Genomic DNA, 15,370 nt, shown 5'->3' with positions numbered 1-15,370 from the left:
GAAGCTTGGGTCAGTGAACCTGGAGATGGGTTCAACTATATGGGTAATCAGTCAGTCATGCCTTACACACTGAAGCCAAAGTGAAAAATCCAGATACTGGGGCTTGGATGAGCTTCCCTGGTTGGCAAAACTCCGTGTGCACTGTCACACATGGATGCCAAGAAAGTAATGAATCCTAAGGACAAGGGAAGCTTCGTGTGTGGAACCCTCCCAGACTCTGACTTGTCCATCTCTTCCTTCAGCTAATTTTAACCTGTAACCTTTCCCTGTGATAAATAGCAACCATGTGCAAACAGTTTCAGTGAGTTCAGTGAGTCCTCCTAGAAAATTTATCAGACAACAGAGTGGTGTGGGGAAACTCTGAACTGGCAGGTGGTATCAGAAGTGAGGGCAGTCTTGTTCAGAGGATGGGTTCCTCAAATCTTGCAGTTTGGCTAACTCTGGGTATAGTCTGGGTCATTTACTACCTGTCTGCCCTTGGACCATTCACCTGAACTTTCTATGCCTCACTTTTTCCATTTAGACACTACATACTCACTTGCCCTGACTACTTCAAAGAGCTATAATGATCAAATGAGAAAATAAAATGTGAAAACATTCTAACGAGAAATCATCACAGACATTAATTAAAATTCTAGGAATTAAAATGACAGTTATTTAAAAAAGAAATTCATGAAGACATAGTTGAGGTAAGAAGTAAGGCCTCAAATTGCTGACACCCTCTTACCTGGGGGTAACCTGAGTGATATCTGAGGGATGTAAAATCCTACAGGTGGTAAAGGTGAACGTCGAGTTTGTGCATGACAGACATTTTCCTGGGTTTGAGGTTGCAGCTGCAGCAGGCATTTTTAGGGAATCAAACACAAAATTGAAAGAATATGTTAGCAATGTAAAAAGTTCATCATTATTTATTAATAATACATCATTTATCAAGTATCTTTTGTACAAAAGTCTCCAAATCTAGAAATGAAATATACATATTGTATTTGTATCCACTGGTTGGTATATATAGCTAACTCCTTCAATAACTTAAAACTGTAATTCAAAAGGATTTAAAATAGCTTACAAACAAGAGAGAAACACATTTTTGAAAAAAAAAACTAAAAAAACCCATCCAGAACTAGTCATCCAATCCTTCTAGCCAAACTATCTACTCCAGCAGTTCTTGAAGTGTAGTTTGCAGACCTTGTGGGAGTTTATAGGTCAAAACTACTTTTACAGCAATGTTAAGATGCCACCTGCCTTTTTGACCAGATTGGCATTTGCACTGCTGTTGCAGAAGTAATAATGGGTAAAACTGCTGGCTCCTTAGCACAAACAAAGGCAAAGACACCAGCTGTACTAGGATTCTTCACTGTTGTGCATAAGAACATCCTTGATGAAGCAGTAAAAATTATTTATTAAATCTTGACCTTTGAATCTTTTCAATATTCTGTGCGATGAAATGGGAAGTAAGCATTAAGCCCTCTGCTGCATACTGTGATGCAATGGTTATCCAGAGGAAAAGCACATGTACAATTGAATGTAACAATTTTTCAGAGAAACCATTTTCACTCGAAAGAACAACTAATACAAAAGCTTCAGGTATTCGGACTTGGATATCTGGCAACATTTTCTTGAAAATGAATGTGGTGAGCTTGTCTCTTCAAGAAAATAACTGACAAGATTTGCTGCCAGTGACAGAATTTGAGCTTTCAAGTTAAAATGAGTGTTTTGGTAGATCTGTATCCATCATTGAGAGCTTGAAAGTTTCCTAATACTAAGAGACTTACCTGCTGAGACAGGTGGTGATAGTATATGACTTTAATATATTATATACTGAAATGTGCCAACATTTGGAAGATCTGCATAACTCAGTGAATTAGTATTTTCCCAAAGCCCAATGCATGATGTTATAAAATCATGCGTGGGTAAAAGATGCAATTCAAAGTGTAGGATAGACTAATAGATCTTAATGTAACAAAGTATGAAAAGTTCACTGACAGGGTTTTAGATTCACGTTGTTACAAACCTTAGAGAAACTATCACTTATCAAGTTTTGGTGTAATTTCAAAGAATATCCACAAATACTTAAAGAGGCTATTAAAATAGTCTTTCTTTTTCCAACTACATATCTACGTGAGGCTGCTTCATATTCTTCAACCAAAGCAACATATTGTAATAGACTGAATATAGAAGCTGATACAAGAATCCTGCTATCTTTTATTAAACCATAGAGACTTGCAAAATTGTAAAACAAAACCATTCTTCTCACTACTTTTTAAAAATAGCTATTTTTTCATAAGACATATTATTTGTGTTAATATGTAACTATTTAAAAATAATTAGTTAATAAATATTTTTATAATTTCTCATTTGACTTCTAATATGGTAAATATCAACAGATATCATTCACAAGACAAGCTCTCTTGAATTCTCAATGGTTTTTAAAAGTATAAAGAGATTCTGAGTCCAAAAGGTTCGTGAGCCTCTGGCTGAATTGCTCTCATGCAGGTCGGCTGAGAAGTGAAGAGACTCTTAAGAGCCGCTAGTGTTATGGATTTCCATCATCTTATATTCAAGATGGAGTACACACCTGTAAGATTTAAGTAGAGGCAGTCAGCTGACCCTATAGTTATGCAGAAAGCAAAGCACTCTTCTCACCTGAAACTGGACCACCAGCTGAAGTCATGGGTGGTAGGAAGATTCCTGTTACTGGCTTCGACACTGGTGGTTTTTGTTCGACTTCTGAAGGTTTCTGAACCTGAAAAGTGATACCTTCCTCTTCATCCTCTTCCAAATCTGAGAGGTGATAGATGGCATCCTGGGGCAACTGGGTAAAGCCTTTAGTTATGACACCTGGTCGTGGGTCAAGAATGGTTCCTAAATTTGGTTGAGCAAGCTGCTGCCACTGGTGCAGAGTCTGTGATCCTGAGTATGCAAGCCAAAAAAAGGGCATGTTTTAAATTTTCAACAAATATTAAACCTTGGAAGAGAAGCTAAAATTATATGTATAACAAAGTAATGACAATAATAAAACTACTTATTTGGCCTTAATATTTTGGTAACATTCGTAAATTAAAGTTCTCTGTGGAAGATTAACAAGAGAATAATAATCTTTCTATTTCAAAGTTAACTCTAAAAAGGACAACGAAAGCAGGGATGAAAAAACCAAGACAACATCCTTAATAGGAACTAGGATGCAGAGGCAGTGATGAGGCGGAAGACACGTGTCTCAGAGGTGGGGCTGAATTTCCTCAGGTGACAAAAATCAACACTCCTTTGGCTTGGAACCATGCCTATGAATTTTGAAGTCAAAAGCCAGGCTCTTAGGTTGGAAGACACCCTGAATTTCAGTGTTTTTTGTATACCTCTCCACCCTGCTCTTGACTCTCCTTTCACCAGGCTCTCAGGGAGAGTAGGGAAGTGAAGAAGGTGATAAAAGGAGGATCTAATCTCCTGGTTGCTGTCTACTGATGCCGGTGAGTGATCACTGCAAGCGCCTGCACCAGATGCAGTGTCTAATTATGTTACTGATAGTCATTTTACCCCATTTTCTCTGACAAATACCTGCACTGATGATTAGTGAATAAAACTAACTTACAGAACCTTTGAGTTTGAGGGGTCCTTATTTTTTCTAATGCAGACTTATGATAATAGCAGAGGATCATTTGAAGATTGTCAATATTCCATAAAACAAAGAAATTTATTTTGAATTCAAGTTCTATTTTAGAAGAGAACAGAAACTGAACTGGAATGATCAGAACAGAACAAAAGAAAAATACCTCTAAGCAAATGACACTTCTTGGGTAAAGAACTCTTTTTTGAAAAGGAAGGTAGAGATGAAGTATTATATGCAGATTATTTTTATTTATCTATCATATCCCATTTATCTTACCATGAAAACTGCTGTCTAAGATATTCCAAGGAAATTCCTTAGCAAAGGACAAGAAAAGATTACTCTTCCTCCCTCACATTTGTATAAAAACACCACAAGTAGAATAGAACTGACAGCCAGCCGATGGCTTGGAGAATGCATATCTTTTCACTCATTTTCCACCAAGTACTGCTATGCAATGGCACCCAAACAGCGAAGATTTAGGGCTAAAAAGATATCTTTTGCACATAGTGCTGTTATAATTACAGTACAAATTTCAGTTCCAGGAGGAGGAAAAGCCAAGAAGCGACATGTTAGAAATGAACTTTACTTATTTATTACCTTCAAGGGGCTTGACAATTTGTAATTTTTCAGGCATAAAACCTCGAAGGCAACTGGCACTGCTGAGGTCTGTGATCTCTGACTGGTCAGTGTAGAGAGAGGCAAGGCTCTCGGTGGGGGTCTCGCAGCCACTAACCCCTTCTTTCTGGTCAGCCAGAACCTGGATCTTCCGCTCCCATTCTTCAGCGAAGAACTGCTTCTCACTTAAGTAGTTCTGTCGCCGCAGACTCAGGCGATGCAGGGCTGCAGCCACATCACTCTCCGCAGAGGGTCCTGGTTGATCCACCTTCCGAATGTTCCTGCAGGACAATCACATGCACTGCCTAGACCTCTCCTTCCCACAATGATGAATGTTCAAGAGACTGATCTTCAAAATGCGTATTTTCTTCTTAGATATTAGGAATATAGAAATAGTAACAACAAACCCACACCTCTAATACTATATTCTATTTTTATAGATTATTTCAAGTGACTTCAGATAGACAAAAATATACTTTATTATGCGGTGTTTACTAACTTCTATTTCACTTAATTTTGAAACTTCAGATAATGATCATCTATAAATTCAGTTAAAGTAGTTAAACTAAATATTATCATATTTCACTCAATCTATATTACCACTGATGGTTAAGAGGTAACATTATTTTATGTACTACTAAGAAACAAAAAAATACTACCCATTAAAGTATGATATGTCATTGGCTGCAAAAGAAAAATACTTTCAAAAATATCAAAATGTGAAAAAAACTACTTTGGGTCATAGAATTCTCTATGAATACTGTAGACATTTAAGAGGAAATGCAGATCGTCAATAGGCATATGGAAAGATGTTCAACATCGCTAGTCATCAGGGAAATACAAATCAAAACCATAATGAGGTATTACCTCACACCTGTCAGAATGGCTATCATCAAAAAGAATACAAATAACAAATGATGACAAGGATTTGGAGAAAAGGAAACCCTCGTACACTGTTGGTGGGAATGTAAATTGGTGCAGCCACTGTGGAAAACAGTTTGGAGGTTTCTTGAAAAATTAAAAATAGAACTACCATACGACCTAGCAATTCCACTCCTGGGTATATATCCAAAAAAAAATCCAAAACACTAATTTGAAGAGATACATGCACCCCAATGTTCATAGCAGCATTATTTATAATTGCCAAGATATATAAGCAGCCTGTGTCTATCAACAGATGAATGGATAAAAAAGATATGGGGTGTGTGTGTGTGTGTGTGTGTGTGTGTGTGTGTGTGTGTGTGTGTGATGGAATACTACTCAGCCATAAAAAGCAAAATTTTGCCATTTGCAGCAACATGGATGAATGTGGAGGGCATTATGCTAAGTGAAACAAGTCAGACAGAGAAAGACAAATACTGTATGATATCACTTATATGTGGAATCTAAAAAAAAACAAGAAACTAGTGAATATAATAAAAAAAAAATTAGCCTCACAGATATAGGAACAAGCTAGTGGTTACCAGTAGGGGGAGAAGGGGCAATATAAGGGTGGGGGACTGGAAGATACAAACTATGGGGTATAAGATAGGCTCAAGGACGTATTGTACAATACTGGAAATATAGCCAATATTTTGTAATAACTGTTTTAAGTGGAAAGTAACCTTTAAAAATTGTATAAAAGTTAAAAAAAGAACATGTTGCAGACTATAGGAGACTATTAATAAAGAAGCAAATGAACACACAAATTTTTGAGACCAGTTTTCATAATGTTTTTGAGATATCAGCATTTGAGAAGTTCATTTATTCAATAAACATGCATTGAAAAGTCAAAACAAACAAAAAACAAGATTTGTAAATACTGCATTTTCATAGTTCTGTAATACATAGTTTTTCACTTTTCCACATTTTAAAAATTGGTGGTATCTTATCACTGATATCAGAAGAAAGAGTAGCAAGCCAAGTTTTAGTTATTCTATGTGTGAATTCACATAGATTTGTTTCTCTTAAGGTAACTGCGTACAGTGAGGCAGTACTGACACATAAGGCTACTGTGGGTGCAGAAGCTACCTGCTACAGACCAGGCAATACAATAAAAAACCCAGGGTAATGGATTTCTGCATGAGGAAAGACTTCTCTCAGGTGCCAAATATCTAACTTTCAAAGCCTTCAGCTGACTTTCCAGTAATCCTCTTTAATTTCTAGTTCTATGTAATTCAATGAAATGAATTAATGAAAAGCAGGAAAAAAATCTAAAATTAAACAAATAGGAAATTAAGAGCAATCTAGTTTTCCTCAATAGGTATTCAAGATTATTGTGTATCCTAAAGGCACCAAAGCAGCTGAGATTACGAGCATGAATTAAGAGAAAGTGTCATCCAATGCTATGTATAACTGCCAATGACCAAAGAGATGCAAACAAATTTAACTTTGAACACGAAGATTTAGACCCAAATTTTGCCACACCAAAGAAGGAAGCAGCAAAGAATTTTATAGTTCAATACAAACTCTATTTAGAATACACTAAATTAAATGTAGCTTTTTCACTCCAATGACCTGCCTTACAAATAATGATACAGGGAGTCATTACTGAATGAAAACTGACAGTTCAGAACTTCCTTGGGATAGCACAGAGCAATGATTGAATTCGAGTATATGAATCTATGTTTCTTACCCTGGAACCTCCTCCGAGTTGTTCCCCTGGCTTAGGATTGTTTTGTCCTCTGTTTGTTGTAAACCAGACTCAAAAAGTTTTGCTGTCATGATAACACTTGAACGGTTGGAGCCTGGAATGGGTAGCAGAGCTGGGAATGAGATAGAGCGGCCCCGTGTGTCATTGGCAACCTTGACAGTATCAAATACCCGTTTCTGTTGGGCTCTGTCAAAAAAGAAGTGTTCATTATTACCACTGCCTACCACTGGAGTGCTTCAGAAAAGAGATACATATGCGCAGTTCATTAAAAATAAAGCCACCCTGAAGAGCCTCTAAAGTTTAGAAGAAATCATTAGAAACTAAATTTCAGAACAGGAGAACGCTCTCACAAATGTGAACACTATGAGGAAAAATTAAACAGTAAGCAGATTTACTACTGAATTTCAAAATATCAGTCACTTTGGACTGTGGCTTCTTTTTAATTTCCATCTCAATGGTTGAGTAACAACACATGCGATTTGTACTTACTTTTGTTTAAAGAGAGAAGATTCCTCATCCAAACTCAGCTTCTTACGCATGGTCCCCTCAATCTCAGCTGCCAGAGATTCCTAAGAAAAAAAGCCTGAGTTTACTACACTGATTACCTAAGAATCCTGTTGGGGGAAATGAACTGTCTTTAATTAACAGTTTCCAGAATCCAATACTTTTGGTGTTATAATGAAAGAAAACATAAGAAAATAGTCACAGGCTAAAATGCAGGGGGAAAAAAAGAGACATTCTAGAAATGTAACTTTTAAAAAGTACCAACTACTTTTTCATGGTATATTTTTACAGGAAAGCAGTGGGGAAGAAACAATTATGGTAAATAGAAAATACTACATTTGTAGACACACAAAAATAAGAGTATGAAATGCTATAAACCAAGATGTTCATAGTGATTCTGCAGAGGTCAGGATTTGATGGTATTTAACTATTTTTGCTTCTCTGTAATTTCTAATTTTTCTATAATAAACATGTACAGCTTTTATAACATAGAAAATCGTTAAAAGAAAAATAAGCAAGCTTTCCCTTTCTCTGGTCAGGAATGAAGAGTCAACTGGCATGCGTGGCATGCTCAGTGGGGCTGAGCTGACAATGACTAGAATTGGAGGTATGGGTGTGAACTTATGATTTTATATATGTATTATATTTATTTTCTATATATTTATTTAAATATATGTTTATTTATCTATAAACAAACATGGATATGAATGAAAAGATAGATATAGATGTGTTCTTGTACATACGAACACACGTGTATTTCCTAGCTCTACCTGCTGAGAGGGTCTGGTAGCAATGACACTCTAGTGGCAACGGACACCTAGCACCCAGATTTTGGATTCCAAACATCATTCCTCATTAAAAGTAACCAGAGATCCTTGGAGAAATGGCTGATTCCAGACTGGGACAGAGAAAAGGCAAGATGAGCTTGAAGGAGATCCCACTGGCCATATCTGGGACAATTTAAGTATCAAAATAAATATTAGTAATAATGGATTATAATCCATTGGCTAAAATAGAAATCTATGAGTGTATACTAACATAAGTGAACAAATGAATAAATAAATGAAGCAGAAAAGCTCTAACTTACAAAATAATGCCAATGAATAAATGTTGAAAAAGTATGGAATTAGAAAACCACCATTTGGCAATCATTCTAGTAATAACTGAGTCAGACACAAACCATCAATGGCTAAAACTAGTGGGTAAAAGTCTGATGAGAAACAGGAGCTTTAAATAACCTTAAAATATCTCCCCCCAAAATAGTAACTTGATCACTTGTTTAAGGTAGTATCTGCCAATTTTCTTCATTGCAAAGTTAATCAGTAACATTAATTCAATTAACTATTAGTTAACATTGATCATGGTGGAAAAAATTAGCAAATACTACCTTAACTAAGTGATCAAAATTAACTAATATCATTAGTAATGGGATAAATGGCCAATGTGTGCATTCTGATACAATGTACTGAGAAGAACATGGCATTATTTCTGCTAAACACGCATTGCCTCAATCTAATCATGAGGAAACAGCAGACAAACCCAAATTAAGGACATTCTAAAAGGTCATGAAAGATAAAGCAAAGACATAAGAATTGTCTGATTAAAACAACCAAATGCAATGTATCCTTCAAAGAACACTGTTGGGACAATTGGCAAAATTTAAATGGGCTCTGTGGAGGAGACAGTGATAGGACTGTATCAGAGTCAATTTCCTGAAGTTGACGGTTGTTTGTGGTTATATAGGAGAGTGTCCTTGTTTTTAATAAATACACACTGAGGTATTAAGGAGTAACACCGTGTATTTGTGACTTACTGTTAAATGGTCCAGAAAAAATAAGAGAACAATATGGCGAATGTAGTAAAATGTTACACTTGAGGAATCTAGGCGATGAATACATGAGAGTTTTCTGTTTTATTGTTGGAACATTAGTCTAAGTTTAAAATTATTTCAAAGTTAAACAAAAATTCTGCCTCTATATTCTTCAGAAAATCTATTATAATTTATAGTTTCGGTCCTTAAAAAAATTGCACAGAAGTGTTTAAGAGCTAGATTGTTAAAACTACCCTTTGAATCAACATTACAAATTCTGGCATAAACTCAGAAGTTATCATGAATTTCTTTAATTCAAAAAAATCATTTATTGATGAATTAAATAAACATGATTCCTGCCTTATGGAGCTTACATTGTAACTGAAGTTAAATATTCGAAGAGACTCAAGATCATTAAAAGTGGTTTTACATGTTCACTGCACTATTTGAGAAAGTGGCATGTGGTGGGCCTAGGGCAAGGATGACCCAAGTTTAAGTAGCTCTATGGTACACAGACCCAAACCTAATTTCCTTAGGGTTCATCTTTATATTACAATAAATCTAAAAGGTTAACTGTTAGAAGAAAGGCAATAAATAGGAGTATTAAGGTAGATATAGATATGCAAATAAAGGCCTAAATTCCTTGAATTCCAGAAACAGGGACAAAACACATTATCTCTGTTCAAGATGCTTTACACCATCAGAAGCCATATTACCCTCAGGACCATCTAGCCTTAAACAAGTTTCCCTAAAATACATAACATCTTTCTCATTCCTTACCCCAGGAAAAACTCCATAGGACGGGGAAAAGTAGAGATGAGCAGCAGGGCCAGATCTACTCCGAAGTTCCTTTATTTCTTCTTGGGATTCGTGTAACATTCCCAGACACTCCATGTTCCTGTCTTGTAACTCATGCAGCTGAAAGAAAGGATGGTAATTAGTGTCCTTTATTATATTCTCAAAATGACAATGGTGGCAAAAAACCCATTGGGCTAAGAATTAATTTTATCCACAGGACTAGTTAACTTTATGAATATAATTTTAACACAAAGACTGAAACAAATCAAGCAAGGAAGGTGTATCTATTTCATGCTGCCAGAATTAGGGTATCTTGGCCAGAATTATACATAAATGTGATTTCCTAAAAACCTGAAATGTAGCTGAGACAACCATAATTGTCAATTCAATATTTAATGTTTCCTACCCTTAAAATTCTTACAGAGACGGGGGAGGCTATAGCTCAGTGATACAGTGCGTGCCTAGCACGCACAAGCTCCTGGTTCAATCTCCAGTACTTCCATTAAAATAAACAAAGAAACCTAATTACCTCCCCCAGGGAACAAATTAACAAACAAAAACAATAAATAAATAAAAATTAAAGAAAAACATATAGAAGAAGTATAATAGCTATGGTCAACTTAGTTTAGCTTAATATTAGATACGTACGTTTTTAAACATCCTTCTAAGTCTATAAATGACAAGGTCAAGTCTACAAAGTATTGTATATGATGTCAGGGTGCTCAGTTATCCTAAACAAGCAGTTACTTCTCTCTTGTTTCAGAATCTTCTTTATAGTTAGATACACAAGCATGTTAAAAAAAAGTACACAATTTTCAGCGTGCATTTTAACTTCAAAAATTTCTTCAAGTGTGGTATGTTGATTGTGTCAGCAGTATCACTACAGCTAAGGGTGCTTATTAAAATTGCAGAGTCTAGGCCTTCACTCTGGACCTACTGAATTAGAAACTTTTGGGGATGGTGCTTAGGAATCTCTATTTGAAACTTACGTTGAAAAAAAAAACCTCACTCTGCCAGGTAATTCTTATACGTACTAAGGAACCACTAAATTATATCTAATATATAAGATTTTTATGTAGATAGAAAGTAAGAGATTTTTGCTATTTCTCCGGACATATATAGTATAAAACCAGGTATTATTATTATTATTGTTATTGTTATTATTATTATTATAAAGTATCTTATTTTAAAAACTGTTGGGTTAAAGTAGATTGGTAAAAGGGTCACGTATTCCTAAAGAATCTTATAAAAGTCAAGATTTCCCCAATTAATCAAGAAGGATGTTGTCATGTTATTAGTTTCAGAGATAGAATTTTTTAAAATTTTCACTTCTTAGATCTTATAATTTCATCTTAATCTTTTGCTGTTGTTTTACATCTGGTAATCACCTTCAATCATTCTTATTCACAAAGAAAAGAGAAACTATTCACTCCTCCCTTCCCATATCACACAAGATAAAGGAAGATTCCATTACCTCCATCGTCAGTTGTCTTTGGGCATCTTTGGAAGCTTGGAGGTGAAGTCTCAGTTCTTCCTTTTCAATCACATGCTAACAACATATTAAAAGAGACATGTGAAACCTTCCCATATAAAATACAGGCTACGCTCTCTCTTTTTAAGCCATCTTAAGAATCTTTCAGGGACATAGTCCAGAGGACTATCAAAAGCTAACCTTTCAAAAGCCAAATAAGCACAATAAAATGGGCAGACCACCAACTCCATCAAGGTGTTCAGAGGACAATGAGCATGAGTCAGGAATTGACATCGCACTTTCTGAGGAAAATCTAACCCCATTTTAAGGAAAGAAATAGTGATTTTAAAGTAGTCATTCACACTATTTCATGGCAGAAGAATAAAACAGCAATCAGACTGAAGCATTGTAAAAGGGCAGGGTCCATGCTTATTTTGCTTAATGCATCTAGCACTTGGCAGAGTATAAAGCACTAGGTCAGTGCTTTTGTTGAATGAATGAACCTACTTCTTTAACTTTGTGCTGAAGATCTACAATCTGAGACAAGAGAGAGGAGATCTCTTCTTGGTATCGAATCAGTTCATCACTCTTGCCAGACAATTCTTCAGTCATTCTGGACATCTGAGCATTTGTTTCACCTTGAAAACAAAACAGAAATAAAACTGAATATAAATGTAGAGCAGAGGCTGGCAAACTATGGCCTAAGGGACAAATCCTGCTTTGTAAAAAGCATTGGACTATCACAAATTGATTTTGCTTTAACATAAATTTAAAATAAAACTGGATCACTCAATAGAGAAAACTAAAGGTTCTTCGGAAATAGGTTAATGCTGAGAATTTAACAGGAGGCAACGAAGCTAAGAAGAGATGACCTGTAAAGGCAAGCAAGCTAACGATTTTGCCTCACTCTTCTTTATGAAGGACAAGAAGGCTGAAAAGAGATAGGTGAATTACCTGTCTTTGCAAGTGCCGAGACGTTTCTGTCTTTGAGAACTCTTCAGGGACATAAATAAGATCCCAAAAGAAATGAAAATCAAGCTTAACAAATCTAACAAAAGAATATTCCCAGAATGGAGCAGTCACAATCTGTTAAAGCTACTGAGATGCTTCTCCTACTGAGATGTAGGAGAGAGACTTTCTGGGATACCTAGCAAACTGAGTAGGGCTTCTTTTGTGGGGGGGGTAAGTAGGTTTATTTATTTATTCTTAGAGGAGGTACTGGGGATTGAACCCAGGACCTCATGCATGCTGAGCGTGTGCTTGAGTAGGGCTTCTAAAGCAATTCTTACAGTCTAGCATTCTGGCATGCTGTAGAATTCCATTGGGGAGATAAATCCTTATTTCATATAAAAACTCTGACATCTAAACAAGTGGCAAAACTATTTCTCAGTGCTATATACAACTATTTTTCAATGGATAGAATGTCTATAATATTTCAAAGGATGGCAATAAGGAGGCAAGAAATCAAGATCCAAGCTCCTGGGTAAGTCATTTCTTTTTTGTTTTTTAAAGTGTAAAAGGTGGGTAATGATGGAGCTGATGGAGAAGATTCAATTTACATTCCTTCTGGTTCTCTAATATTCTGTAGAAGGTACCACATTCTGAGGCCCACAGCCCAAATGATTTGATATGATGATGTCATATCTTCCTTTAACACAAAACGGTTTATATTTATAGAGAGATTAAAATTTTTTCTCTAGTAAAGCTGATCTTTTTCCAACTGATTTTTTAAAAATTATTTTAGTTAACAATACAATGAAACTAAATTATATTTCTTTATAGACACAGAGCTGGCACTTAATACTCATTGATTGTTATGTCTTATACCATCATTTAAGCCCTAGCTTTGCTACTTACCAGTTTTCTGACTTCAGCAAATCATATTCTCTATAGAACTATATCCTCATCAACAAAATAAGAGCTTTGGTTCCTTTCATTCTAACATGCTATAACAGGTAGAAATATAGGTCTTTATTTAATGATGACAATTTGAAACAAAGATACTTCTTAAAAGTACAAATGGCATTTTATATAGAGCTGTAGGCTCAATGTGATATTCCGAGATTTTCAGTAATTATTTAAAATTGTTTCTTAAGATGCTTCTACTGAAACCATTGATCTAATTTCTGAGTCACCCCAATGAATTGCCCAGAGGCTACAAAAGAGAATATGTTAATACTTACGAAGTTCTTTAACACAGTCACTGACAAGCTGCTGTTCCTTCTCTTCATAGGTAATAGTTTCTGTCTTTATGTGACAAGCCTCCACGGGAAAAAAAAAATCAGTATGTGATAATATCTTCTAATGATTTTACAGTATTAACTAAAAAACCCTTTAGTACTCATTTGAAGATAAAAGTTCATCACTTACAAAGGGAAAAAAACCCATAAAATTTTACCTATCATAAAACAAAGGATAAGGAAAAGGACATGACAAACATCTCCCCCTTGTTCCTCTCAGGGCCTTTGCAGTGTGCCTGTTCATCTCCACCCCCAGCCCCTCCCCTCCACCATACATCTCTGTTTGGCTAATCTACAGCTACAGCTAAAACGTCACTTGCTTAAGTAAGACTTCTTTGATTCCTCCCACCCCCATTATACAAGCTCATGCAACACTGTAATTTTCCAACAGAGTTCTTATCACAGTTGTAATTACTTAGCTATTTGTGCAAACTCCACAAGATACATATTCCATGCTGTGGCTTTCTCTGCTTCATCTGTCAGCTTGCTATTATCCACTTTTCAGTGGGATCTAAGTAACAATGGAAGGCATGTGCCATGGCTGCCATCCCCTAATTGGAATGTCAATAGCAAATCCTTAGTTATGCCTTATTTCCCCCGAATACTATCTGGACCTAAACCTTTAAGGTAAAAGAAAGTAGGAATAAGTTGACTGTACCTTCGATCGAAGAACCATGTTCTCTTCTTCCAGTTCCTTGAGCTTTTCCTGCAGCATGTCCAACTGCAGCAAACCTTGAGATAAGTTAAAGGACTCATTGAACCGAAGAGGTGTAGAACAGCTGGAATCAGTCTCACTCTCTTCAGAAGCAATGGAGACAATTCGAAGTAACTCATCTTTCTTGGAGAGCTCATGCTGCAGCTGATTAACCTGCACATCAAAAGGTCTTGATTTACAAGATGGCCTTTATTTTGCATTGCTTACAAGTAATATAGCATTTAATTCACAGAGCTATTGCTTCTCACCATAAAACAAAACCGCAAAATCAGCTTCTAGGTTTTACTGACTCAAGTAACAAGGGCTAAAAAGAGAAAACAAACCTCAGATACCTCCTAATCTACAATTTTAGAGCATTAACTCAACAAATACAGCTTTTTCTAAACTAGGTGAAAAGAAAAGTCAATTTTTATATTGTTTATAATAGGGATATAGGAGGAAAATTTCACACAAGATAATGACACATTCACAGTTCAAAACAAAACTGAAGAAACTTCAGAGTATCAGAATAGAGCCTTACTTCAAATTCTCAACTAAAGGCTTGTACTTCTAAGCTGTATGACTCTACATGACTTCTCAACTTTAGTTCTAGGGAATAAATACTTTCAAAGCAAAGGCTTGAATGTTATTAAACATGAGGCTTTTATAAAATATAAATGAAACCAGATAATAACAAGTTATGGAAAATTTGAAGTGTAACCGTTCAAGTAAGTAACAAATCAGTTCTCACCAAAAATACTTATTGCTATGGATAACATATTTTCAAAAATTTGTTTTCCTTTTGTTTGGGTTTTTGAATAAAAAGATATTTTATTTGGGGATATACATATTTTTTAATAAATTTAAGATAAAATCACACACAAAGCCTACACAGAGGGGTGGGATAAAGAGTTAGAATCTAAGGACGATGCTGTAGGTACTAAATATAGGCCAAGATAGAGTCATATGAGTACTCCTCTGTACAATAACATTTCATTTCTCTAC

General features: G+C 35.6%; 1 protein-coding gene across 8 annotated transcripts in view; it reads right to left on the bottom strand.

Annotated features, from left to right (window-relative positions):
* TRAK2 (trafficking kinesin protein 2) overlaps positions 1 to 15,370 on the bottom strand; it is a 55,575-nt gene that overhangs the window by 2,480 nt on the left and 37,725 nt on the right. For all 8 annotated transcript variants that reach the window (XM_072961466.1, XM_006205182.4, XM_072961465.1 and 5 more), the window contains 10 exons: positions 14,330 to 14,539; positions 13,615 to 13,693; positions 11,939 to 12,069; positions 11,435 to 11,509; positions 9,943 to 10,080; positions 7,338 to 7,417; positions 6,831 to 7,034; positions 4,199 to 4,497; positions 2,644 to 2,910; positions 728 to 833 (listed from right to left, as the gene is read on the bottom strand). In XM_072961466.1, coding sequence (XP_072817567.1) covers positions 728 to 833; positions 2,644 to 2,910; positions 4,199 to 4,497; positions 6,831 to 7,034; positions 7,338 to 7,417; positions 9,943 to 10,080; positions 11,435 to 11,509; positions 11,939 to 12,069; positions 13,615 to 13,693; positions 14,330 to 14,539 — 1,589 coding nt within the window. The remainder of the gene's footprint in view (positions 1 to 727; positions 834 to 2,643; positions 2,911 to 4,198; positions 4,498 to 6,830; positions 7,035 to 7,337; positions 7,418 to 9,942; positions 10,081 to 11,434; positions 11,510 to 11,938; positions 12,070 to 13,614; positions 13,694 to 14,329; positions 14,540 to 15,370) is intronic.

This window comes from Vicugna pacos, chromosome 5, assembly GCF_048564905.1.
Source record: "Vicugna pacos chromosome 5, VicPac4, whole genome shotgun sequence".
Classification (NCBI taxonomy): Eukaryota; Metazoa; Chordata; class Mammalia; order Artiodactyla; family Camelidae; genus Vicugna; species Vicugna pacos.
Note: the sequence above shows the minus strand (reverse complement) of the source record. Positions and strands in the feature narration are given on the sequence as shown.